Genomic DNA, 11,516 nt, shown 5'->3' with positions numbered 1-11,516 from the left:
GAGCTGTTGTTCAGCATCTTAGCTGTGGAGGGCAGCGTCACTGGCCCTCATATGTGGGATCCGAACTGGGGCCCTCTGGCGTCCCAAGCCAGTTCTTAACCATCGCGTCACTCGGCCGGCCCGAGTGTGTACTTTTTTGTGTCTGGCTTCTTTCACTGTCCATAATGTTGTATATAGTTGTAATTATTTCCTTCTATTGCAGTATATAGGGTTGATAAACTTATTCTGTAAAGGACCAGATAGTAAATATTTTCGGTTTGCAGACCATGTGGTCTTGTTTTGTTTTTGTTTTCATTTTTAAATTTTACAGTTTTTTTTTTTCTTTACTGGGGAATAGTGTATTTTTCCCAGGACCCATCAGCTCCAAGTCAAGCTGTTGTCCTTCAATCTTAGTTGTGAGGGTGCAGTTCAGCTCCAAGTCCAGTCGCCATTTTCAATCTAGTTGCAAGGGGCGCAGCTCACCATCTCATGTGGGAGTCTAACCGGCAAACTTGTAGTTAGGAGCATGAGCTCTCACCAACTGAACCATCCGGCTGCCCACTGGCAGCTAAGCGGCAGCTCAGCTCAAGTCATTGTCTTCAATCTAGTTGCAGAGGGTGCAGCTCACTGACCCATGTGGGAATCGAACCGGCAACCCTGTTGCTCAGAGCTCGCTCTCTAACCAACTGAGGCACCCAGCCACCCCCCATATAGTCTTTGTTGTACCTATTCAGTTCTGTTGGTGTGAAAGCAGCCACAGATGATGCATAAATGAATAAGCATGGGTGTGCTCCAATGAAGCTTTATTTGTGGCCACTGAAATTTTAATTTCAATAATTTTCACATGTCATGAAATATCATTCTTATTTTGATTTTGTTTTCAACTATGACAAAGTGTAAAAACCATTCTTAGCTTTCAGGCCTTATAAATCTGGAGCACTGGCCATAGCTTACCAACCCCTGATATAGAGCATTTCGTTGTGTGAAGTTATGACAACCTATCCATTCTCCTTTGTGGTGGCTGATTCCAGTTTGGGGCTATTATGAATAGCGCTGCTATGAAGATTCTTGTACAAATCTCTTGGTCGACATTACCTTCGGTTCCAAAGGAGTGCAACTGCCAGGTCACATAACTGACATATATTCAACTTTAGTTTTTTGAACTGGCTGTACCTTTTACACTCACAGTGGGCCAAATTTGGATGGTTTCATCGTAGAATGAATTTTCTGTTTCAATAAGCAGTGATTGAGACTTGCACATTTTACCTCCCATGAGGAGTGGTAGATTCAGAAAGTTAGTCTCTCCTGTTAAATGAGCTGCTTGAGGGGGTGCTGCTCAAGACATTTCCCAGGTCCTACTTTGGAGATTCTAATTGTTCTGAACGGACACAAAATTAGGTGATCGTCAGTGGCCCACACAAGGATTTCAGTGCTTCCTCCTATTTGGAATTAAATATTTGAAATTTAATATTTGAATTGTGGAACAAGTCTTCCCTTCACACCTATATTTTATGAAAAATTTCAAGCATACAGACAAATTGAAAAAATAAATTTACAAGGGCCGGCTGAGTGGCTCAGTTGGTTAAGAGCTCACTCAAGAGTGTGAGCTCTGAGCAACAGGGTCACCAGTTTGATTCACTGCCCGAGCTGTGCTGCCACTGAGCTGCCTACAGGTGGCAGGATGGCTCAGCTAAAAATAAAAAAAAAAAAAGAAAGAAAAAATAAATTTACAGCATCCATATCTATCCATCCATCACTCCGTCTTATTTTATTTCCACAAAAGCAAGGAAGAAGGCTTAGCTGATGGAGGTTCACTGTATTTAGCTACAATGGAAAATGACATTTGAGGGTTTCAAGTTTAGAGGGCATAGAAACAATGCATGATTATATCAAGATTAAGAACTTATGAAGAAGGGAGCAAAAGAATAAACTTGAGGACTGAAGGGGAAAGAACCTGAGAGCTTACTTGCCACCAGGGGGCAGTGTGGGCCGCGGGAACTGCAAGGTGAATGAGCAGCGGGCTTGCACTGATCCCTTTAGTGGAGTTTAGCTGATGGGGGTAGTTTCAGAAGATATGGTTGTGGAGCTGCGTCCCGTGTTTGATGCATCATGGAAGAGAAAAATGAATGTGTTGAAAGAATGGGGGCTAGGCAGGCCCAGCTGAAATATTCTGCAGCTGAGGTTACTCAAGTTTCAGGAACCATTGAGGCCGCTTTAGGTCAAGGTGTTCGGTGTCTGCCAGTCACAATTATTTATTATTTATTTATTTTTGTGTTTTTAAAATTTTATTTTTCAATTATAGTTGACATACAATGCTATTTAGTACAACTTTTTATTTTTAATATTTTCACATCTCTAGTAAATCGAAATAGTACCATTAACATCCTCATTACTCTTCACCCAATGTTGACCAGTTGCTGACATTTTTAGCAAATTTGCTTTCTTTTTCTCTCTGTATATACTTTTCCCCCCCTTAGCATTCAAAAGCTAAATTGCAAGTTGCAGACATTTCACCCCTAAAAGCTTCTAAGAATAATGATGTTCTATATCAGTAGTTCTCACACTCAAACTTTTTGGTCTCAGGACCCCTTAGCTCTCTTAAAAATTCTGGAGGACCTTACAAAGCTTTTGTTTATGTGGGTTCTATCTAGCAATATTTACAGTATTAGAAGTAAAAACTGAGGCTTTTTTTTAAGACGCAAGAATACACAAGCATACATTCTTTCAGCTCTCAGCAACGATATTATCACAGGTCATGGAGCTTCTGGAAAACACCACTGAACTCTCATGGGAGAATGAGAATGAAAAAGGGCAAAAGACTTCTTAATACTATTATAAAAATAGTTTTGATCATGGAGATCCTCAGGGTTCCCTTGACTACACTTTGATAACCATTCTTTTACAAAATCTTTGTCACACCTAACAAAATAGACAATAGTTCTTAAATCCAGCCATGTTCAAATTTCTCCAGTTGCCCTAGGACTCATTTTTTACAGTTGTGTTTAGGAACCAGGGCCCACTCGAAGTACATTTGGCTGCTATGAGGTCTGACAAGTTTGCGAACTTGCCACTGTGCACTTACATTGGCAGCACTATACAAACAGCTCGGTAAGGTTTGTTTTCTTTTTTTGTTGTTTTTTCTTAAAGATTTTTTATTGGGGAATTGGGGCCGGGAACAGCATTGGGTAATCAGGGAAAGGGAACAGACAAGTTGCTGTCCTTTTGTTCTTCAGTCTAGTTGTGGAGGACATTGCTTCACTGGCCCATGTTGGTATTGTGATCATTGTGCTCTTCCTGGTTGAGGCAGATTGGTCGCTGGCCATTGGACAGCCACTCAGGGCGGCTCACGGCCGCTTACGCTGGCTGCTGGCCACTCAGGTTAGCTTATGGCAGCCCACTGCAGCATACTCTGTCGCCCGCAACTCACTGCAGCCCAGCTCCAGGTTGAGCTATTGTTCATCATCTTAACTGTAGAGGGCGCAGCATCACTGGCCCATGTGGGATCCAAACTAGCGGCCCTGCTGCTCAGAACTCGTGCTCCCAAGCAAACTCTTAACCAATGAGCCACTCGGCTGGCCCTCAGTAAGGTTTTTTTTTTTTTTAAAGATTGTTATTGAGGAATTGGGGGATGGGAACAGCGCTGGGGAATTTGGGGAAGGGGAACAGACAAGTTGCTGTCCTTTTGTTCTTCAGTCTAGTTGTGGAGGACGTTGCTTCACTGGCCCAAGTTGGCACCATCATTGCGCTCTTCCCTGGGGAGGCAGATCAGTCACCGGCTTCTGGACGGCCACTCACAGTGGCTGCTGGCCGCTCACACTGGCTGCTGGCTACACACGGTAGCCCATGGTAACCCACTGCAAAAGGGGCTGCAGCCTACACCGTCGCCGGCAACTCATTGGCAGCCCAGCTCCAGGTTGAGCTGTTGTTCAGCATCTTAGCTGTGGAGGGCAGTGTCACTGGCCCTCATATGTGGGATCCAAACCGGGGCCCTCTGGCGTCCCAAGCCAGCTTTTAACCAACGCACCACTCAGCCGGCCCTCAGTAAGGTTTTATAACCTTGAAATATCGGTATCTCACAGCTGTGTTCATGTCGATGTGTTGCGGTGTCTTGCTGAGTGGCATTCATTATTGTTTTTGTGTGTTTTTGTATGCCATCATGAGAATGTCTGAGCTTGAATTAGAGCAACGAACAAACATTAAATGTCTTGTTAAACTTGGCAAGAGTGGAAGTGAAATCAAGGACATGTTAACCTAAGTTTATGGTGATAATGCCATGAAGAAAATGATAGTGTACAAATGGATTAAACGTTTTTCTGAGGGGAGAAAAAGCGTTGCTGATGAAGAGGTCAGGGCAGCCAGTAACGAACAGAACTGATGAAAGCATTGCAAGGGCTGGCCAAGTGGTGCGTTTGTTAAGAGTTGGCTTGGGACGCCAGCTCTGAGCAGCAGGGCCCCGGTTTGGATCCCACATGAGGGCCAATAATGCTGTGCCCTCTACAGCTAAAATGGTAAACAACAGCTCAATCTGGAACTGGGCTCCAGTGAGTCACTGGCAAAGGCGTAGGCTGCAGCCCCTGCTGCAGTGGGCTGCCATAAGCTACTGTGAACTGCCGTCCAATGACTGGCAACCCACTGTCTCAGCCGAGAAGAATGCAATGATCATAATACCAACATAGGCCAGTGAAACGACGTCTTCCACAACTGGACTGAAGAACAAAAGGATAGCAACTTGTCTGTTCCCCTTCCCCGACTCTCCAATGCTGTACCCCTCCCCCAATTCCCCAATAAAATCTTAAAAAAAATTTTTTGTTGAATTGTGTGCTAAAATTGTCAGCTGACTGTGAGAAGCATAGCAGACCGAGTAAACATCTATAGAGAAATAGTTAGGAAAATCTTAACTGAAAATCTTGGATTGAGAAAGGTGTGTGCAAAAATGGTCCCGAAGGAGCTCACTGATGAACAAAAGCAAAGGAAAATCGAAGTTTGCCAAGACCTTTTGGAGAGACAAGAGATTTTTGGGGCCGGGTTATCACTGGTGATGAAACATGGGTGTACCAATACAACCCTGAAACAAAGTGTCAAAGTGCACAATGGAAGTCAGCCAATTCTCCACAAACAAAAAAGTTCCATCAGTCCAAATCAAGAGTGAAAACAATGTTGCTAAACTTTTTTGATATCAGAGGGATTATTCATTATGAATTTGTACCAACTGGACAAACAGTTAACCATGTTTACTATTTGGAAGTGCTGAAAAGGCTGTGTAAAAAAGTTAGATGACCTGAACTTTTTGCCAACATTTCATGGCTCTTGCATCACGACAGTGCACCAGCTCACACGGCACTGTCTGTGAGGGAGTATTTAGCCAGTAAACAAATAACTGTATTGGAACACCCTCCCTACTCACTCGATCTGGCCCCCAATGACTTCTTTCTTTACCCAAAGATAAAGGAAATATTGAAAGAAAGACATTTTGATGGCATTTAGGACATCAAAGTAAATACAATGACATCTCTGATGGCCATTCCAGAAAAAGAGCTCCAAAATTGTTTTGGAAGGTGGACTAGGCTGTGGCATTGGTGCATAGCTTCCCAAGGGGAGTACTTCAAAGGTGACCATAGTGATACTCAGCAATGAGGTACGTAGCAGTTTTTCTAGGATGAGTTCACAAACTTAAGTGTCAGACCTCATATGTGTATTTAATCTCTTTTAAATCTAGAAGTTTCCTTTCTGCCCCATGACATTGACTTTCCAGCCTATTGTCTTATAGAACGTCCCACTTTCTGGATGCGTCTGATTGTTTCCTCATGGTGTCACTTAACTTGTTTTTTAAAAATGTCTCTTTGCTATCAACTGAAGTAGATTGTAGATTGTAGATACTTTTGTTATTAGTTAATATAATTTTTTTTTTTTTTTAGCTGAGCCATCCTGCCACCTGTTGGCAGCTCAGCTTGGGCAGAGACTCGTAGTTAATATAATTTAATAATAGTTAACAACTACTGAGTGTTTACTTCTCACCAGGTATTGTGCTAAGCTCTGTAAGTGCATTTTCACAGCATTTATCTAGAAGGATTTTAATAATCAAATATCGCTTGCTGCAGGCAGCAGGGAGTGGTAGGACCTGTGGTAAATGTTAGGGTACATGCCCTGTTTATGGGGATACCCACTGAACAATTCAAATTGATTATTCATGTTTAGGAATGTAGCTTATCCACAGCCAAGACTTCTTGTTTTTTATTTGTTTGTTTGTTTGTTTTTAAATAGAAGCTGCAGATATATTATACATTTTTGAGAAGGCTTCCATTTTTTAAGAGTAAATAACAATTTCAGATTTCTAATAACTACTGAGCAGTCCACACAGAGTACTTCTGTGGCTGAACCTGACCACTAGGCCTCTACTAGCTCTTTTCTGACAAATAGGTCTCGTTAAACCTCATAATCACATAGTGAGATAAGAAATATTTTTCCCATTTTACAGAGAAGGAATTGCAGAGTGAAAGTGACCTGCCTAAAAAGTACACTGAAAAAGTGGCTGAGCCAGGATTTGAACCCAGGAAGCCATGTGGTTGGTGATACTAGATCAGTGTTTTTCAAATTTGAAAACATTATTTGTTATTTTTATTATATAGCAATTGTGTGCTGGGCATTTTCCTAAATGCTTTACATAGCCAGAATTATTTAATCTTTATGATAGCCCTATGAGATGAGGACAATTATTCCCATTTTACAGATGAGCAGAGAAGCCCAGAGTGGTGAAGTAACTTGTCCAAGGTCACATAGCTAGTGATAACAGAGCCAAATTTAGAGCCCATGCCATCTGGCTCCAGAGCCTGCTCTTAACCACTAGTCCATGTACCCCTGTCAAGAGATAAATATTTTACATCTAGATTCAGAACTGAATCCTCCGCTTCATGAAATAACACTTACTCTTACAGTCAGACACTTTGAGATTTCCTGTGTCATTCCATTCTACTCCGTTCTATTTTATTCCACTCCACTCTTTTGTCTCTAGCCCACTCTATGCTCATCATTAATCTATGAGATTCATTCATATTACCACATATAGGTATGTGTTTTTGTTCTGATTCTCACTTTGTGCCTCAGTGTCCTCATCTGTGGAATGAGGACAGGAATGCTACCTACCTCATAGGGATGTGTGTGGACTGAATGAATTCAGTTATGTCAATCATTTAGAAGCGAGCCTGGCACAGAAGAGGTCAGTCAATGTCAGGGCTCTTGAAGAATGGGAGAAGAGGGAAGGGTGTACCTGGCAGAGAGAATCGCATGGGCAAAGAGGTGTGGAAAAGCCTGGTGCTTTATGGAAGTGACCCTAGGGTTCAGAGTAGCTGAGTGTGTTGGGTAAAGAAGGCTGTTATAGGCCATCGGGCTGGAAAGTGGGCAGGCACCAGAGCAGGGGCTGAGGAGCAGCTCCAAAGTCAGGCCGAGGAGGGTTTTGAGCAGAGAGGGGCAGGTCTGGATAAGAATAGGAACCCCAGAGGGGTCAGATTCATGTGGGAGATAGACTGGAGGCTGGGAGGCCAGGGAGGAAGCTGGTGGTTGGTGCAAGCAGGACGTGATGAGGCCTGAGATGGGCAGGATTGTGAGGACACATATTTCAGGACAGAAAGGTCAGGTAAACAGGGAGGCAAAGCCACTTGTGACATAAACTCAGTCCAAAGGGCCCAGGGAATCTTGATTAATGTGGCAAGCAGGATTTTGTTCAATTGATATTAAAATTTTGTTCAATTTATACACACACACACATGTACACACACATCTTATATGTACTCTAACTGTACTGGTTATTTATAGCTGTTATGCTTCTGAGTGGCCAGTACCTTGCCACAACTGTGGTTAAGTATTTTGAACATTACTCCTGAATATCCATTTGTATTTTCAGTTCAAAAGACACCCATGGTTTTGGTTTTTGTTTTTAAAAAATCAGAGAATATGGAAACATACAAAATAAAAAGTGAAAGATCACCCCTCTACCTCCAAAAGGTAATGTTCATTTTGGGAGGGTGTGATTTTTTTCCTACAAGATTTTGCAAGATTTGTGATTTTGCTTTGTACTTGTTTTGCATTATGCGTATGTCCTTTTGAATATGAGTTATGAAAGTGTTTGGCTGAAATTAACTGAAAAACCCATACAGCAGCTTAAATAAATAGGGAGTTTAATTATCTGCTACAACAGGAAATCTGGAAGGAGTCAGTTCTCTCTTTGTTTCAGCAGCACTATCATTTGTGGGATTCTCTCCGCTTTTCCTTCATGCTTGCAAGGTGGCTGCTGCAGCTGCAGCCATCACACCTTGTGTTCAGAGCCAGATGAAATGGAAAAAGGAGATACCAGTTCCTTTTATCAGGGAGGGAAAAGCTTTCCCAGAAATCTTCAAGAGACTTACTGAGATCTCATTGGCCAGAGAACTGCGTCACAGGCCACCCAAGCTGCCAGGGAGACTGGGAAAGTTCTTGGCTGGGCACAATGATGCCCCCAACCAAAGTGGAGATCTGTGAGTGGATATTGGGTGGAGAAACAGGGTCTCCACATGGTATCCTTAAATAATCAGCAGATGACTGACCTGGACAAGGATGCTAATTGGTGAGAGGAGGAGTGGGCCAGCCGAGTGGCTCAGTTGGTTAAGAGCGCAACCTCTGAGCAACAGGGTCACCGGTTCGATTCCCACATTGGCTAGTGAGTTGCGCCCGAGCTGAGCTGCCGCTGAGCTGCCAACAGGTGGCAGGATGGCTCAGCTGGTGAGAGCACGTGCTCCAAACAACAAGATTTCCAGTTCAACTCCTGCATGGGATGGTGGGCTATATTCACCCACAACTAAGATTGAACACAACACCTTGAGCTGAGTGGCCGTGAGCTGCCAACAGGTGGCCAGATGGTGACTGGACTTGGGAGCTGAGCTAGCTGCGCCCTCCACAACTAAGATTGAAGGACAACAACTTGTCTGTTCCCCTTCCCCAATTCCCCAACCCTGTTCCTCTTCCCCAACTCCCCAATAAAATCTTTAAAAAACAAACAAACAAAAAGAGTGGAGGAGTGATGTGTGAGTGGGAACTAATCTTATAAGTGGTTGTTAGATCGTTAGAGTAATAATTTTTCCTAACAATTGCTTCCCTGAACTGAGTGTGGGGATTAGAACTCCCTGGGTGGGCATTTTTGCACCCATTTGTGTCAGGGGTTCTTAATGGCAGTCTTACAGGTGTCTTTAAGGGGTCAGAAAGTATGCACATTTGAGATTTTGATAGACACTGCTAAGTTGCCCTTTAAAATGGCAATACTGAGTTGTAACCACATCCCAGGAAATGTAAAGGCTTGTCTCAAACACCCTAAGTTACTCTGACAGTTGCCAATCTGGTAGGTGAAAAATAAGGGTTTTTAAATTGAACTTTCTCCCTCCCCTCCTTTCTTTCTTTTAAGGGAGATCAAACATCTTTTCAGACTTTTTTTGCCTATTTGTTTCCTCTTCTGTGAATTGCCAATTTTTTTCTTTTGCCCATTTTTTACTGGGGGTTCTTGTTGATGCTTAGGAGCTGTTTATATACAGAGGGTGCCAAAAAAAGGGTGCCAAAAAATGTATACATATTTTAAGAAAGGAAAAAACTATTAAAATTGTAATAATATATACTGATAAAAAAAGATGAGTACAAGTCATGTTTGACTTCTACAATTACAAGAGATGCTCAAAGTGGTTACCATCAGCATAATTTTAATATAGTTTTCCTTTCTTAAAATGTGGATACATTTTTTTTGGCACCCTGTGTATGTGTTACAAATATACTCCCCAGCTTATTTGTTCCCTTTAAGTTTTTTTTTTTTTTTTTTTTTTTAGCTGAGCCATCCTGCCACCTGTTGGCAGCTCAGCGGCAGCTCAGCTCGGGCCAGGCATCGAACCGCTGTTGCTCAGAGCTCACACTCTTGAGCGAGTGAGCTCTTAACCAACTGAGCCACTCGGCCGGCCCTTAAGTTTTGTTTATGATGTGTTTGTCATTCCAAAACTTCAAACTGATTTAAAGTCAAACCATTGATATTTTTCCTTAATGATTTATGACTTTAGGGGGTCACATTTAGTGTTCTTCCTTAACCAGAGATCATATATTCATTTGTACTTTTGTTGCTATCACAGTTTTATGGTTTTATTTTCTTGCCGTTAATTCATTTGTGGTTTATTCTGGTGTGAGGTTTGAGCCTGGAAATCTAACTTAATTTTTTACCCCCCAAAAAAGGTTATCTAGATATGACCTGGGGGTGGGGTGGGAGCTCCTGGAGCCAGTTTCACCATGAGGCTAGAGCCATTGGCTTCTTGGTGACTGTCTGTACTCTCTCTCCCCACCAGGCCTTGGAGACCCGGGCCAGCCCTGGCCACACCCCGGGCTGTGTCACCTTCGTCCTGAATGACCACAGCATGGCCTTCACTGGAGATGCCCTGCTCATCCGAGGGTGTGGGCGGACGGACTTCCAGCAAGGTCACAGTCCCCTTCCTACAGCCCGAGATCTTAGTATAGTTATATGTGTGCCAGGGTTTTAAGTATCAGTTGCAAGAACGAATGAATGAAATGTTAAACTTTCAAAGGGTTAGGATTAAACTCAAGGCATTTAGCTGCTGAAGTGGGGGGAGAGTTGGATTTAGGGCTTAGCTGATGAGCAGCAGTTAGATTGAGGGGTTTAGCTATTAGAGGACAGTTAGGTTCAGGGGTGTGTTAATTATCTATTGCTGTGAAAGAAATTACTCCAGAACTGAATGGCTTAAAACAATGATTAACATTTATTATCTACAGTTTCTGAGAGCCCGGACTCCAGGAGCAGCTTAGCTGGGAGGTTCTGTCTCAGGATCTCTCTTGAGGATGCAGATGAGAAGTCAGCCTGGGCTGTGGTCATCTAAAGGTTTGCCTGGGGCTGGAGGACCCACCTCCAAGGTGGTTCACTCACATGGCTGGCAAGCTGGCCCTGGCTGTGGGCAGGAGGCCTCAGTTCCTCCCTACATGGACCTTTCCATGGGGCTGCTTGAGTGTCTTCACAATATGGCAGCTGGGTTCTTGAAGAGGGAATGATATGAGAGAGAGAGAGAGAGAGAGAGAGAGAGACCCTATTTAAAAAAAATTTTTTAGTGACCTGTCTCTGAAGTTAAATTCGGTCATTTCTGCCATATCCGATTTATTAGATGCAAGTCACTTAGTCCAGGCCACCAAGTCAAGATGAGGGGAATTAAGTGTCAACATTTTGAAGAGAAGAGTATCAAAGTGTTTTGTGGACATATTTAAAAACCCCATAAGGGGTTTAGCTGCTGGAGATGTGGCAGGGGGAGGCGTGTGGAGTTTCATTCAGGAGTGTAGCTGCTAGGGGGCAGTTAGATACAGGGATTTAGCTGCTAGGAAGTTGTTCGAGTCAGTGGTTTCATTGCTAGGGGGCCGTGTTACATCTGAGGTTTAGCTGCTGGGAGCAGCTAGATTCAGGAGTTTCCCTGTGGGAAGGGATTTCAGAATCTCAGGTTTGGCTGCTCTTTGAGTGTGAGTGTGAGTGTGTGTGTGTG

General features: G+C 43.1%; 1 protein-coding gene across 4 annotated transcripts in view; it reads left to right on the top strand.

The window, feature by feature from the left end:
* ETHE1 (ETHE1 persulfide dioxygenase) overlaps positions 1–11,516 on the top strand; it is an 18,031-nt gene that overhangs the window by 4,641 nt on the left and 1,874 nt on the right. For all 4 annotated transcript variants that reach the window (XM_019626313.1, XM_019626314.1, XM_019626312.1 and 1 more), the window contains one exon: positions 10,323–10,452. In XM_019626313.1, coding sequence (XP_019481858.1) covers positions 10,323–10,452 — 130 coding nt within the window. The remainder of the gene's footprint in view (positions 1–10,322; positions 10,453–11,516) is intronic.

This window comes from Hipposideros armiger, unplaced genomic scaffold (genome assembly GCF_001890085.2).
Source record: "Hipposideros armiger isolate ML-2016 unplaced genomic scaffold, ASM189008v1 scaffold_664, whole genome shotgun sequence".
In the NCBI taxonomy this organism is placed as follows: Eukaryota; Metazoa; Chordata; class Mammalia; order Chiroptera; family Hipposideridae; genus Hipposideros; species Hipposideros armiger.
Note: the sequence above shows the minus strand (reverse complement) of the source record. Positions and strands in the feature narration are given on the sequence as shown.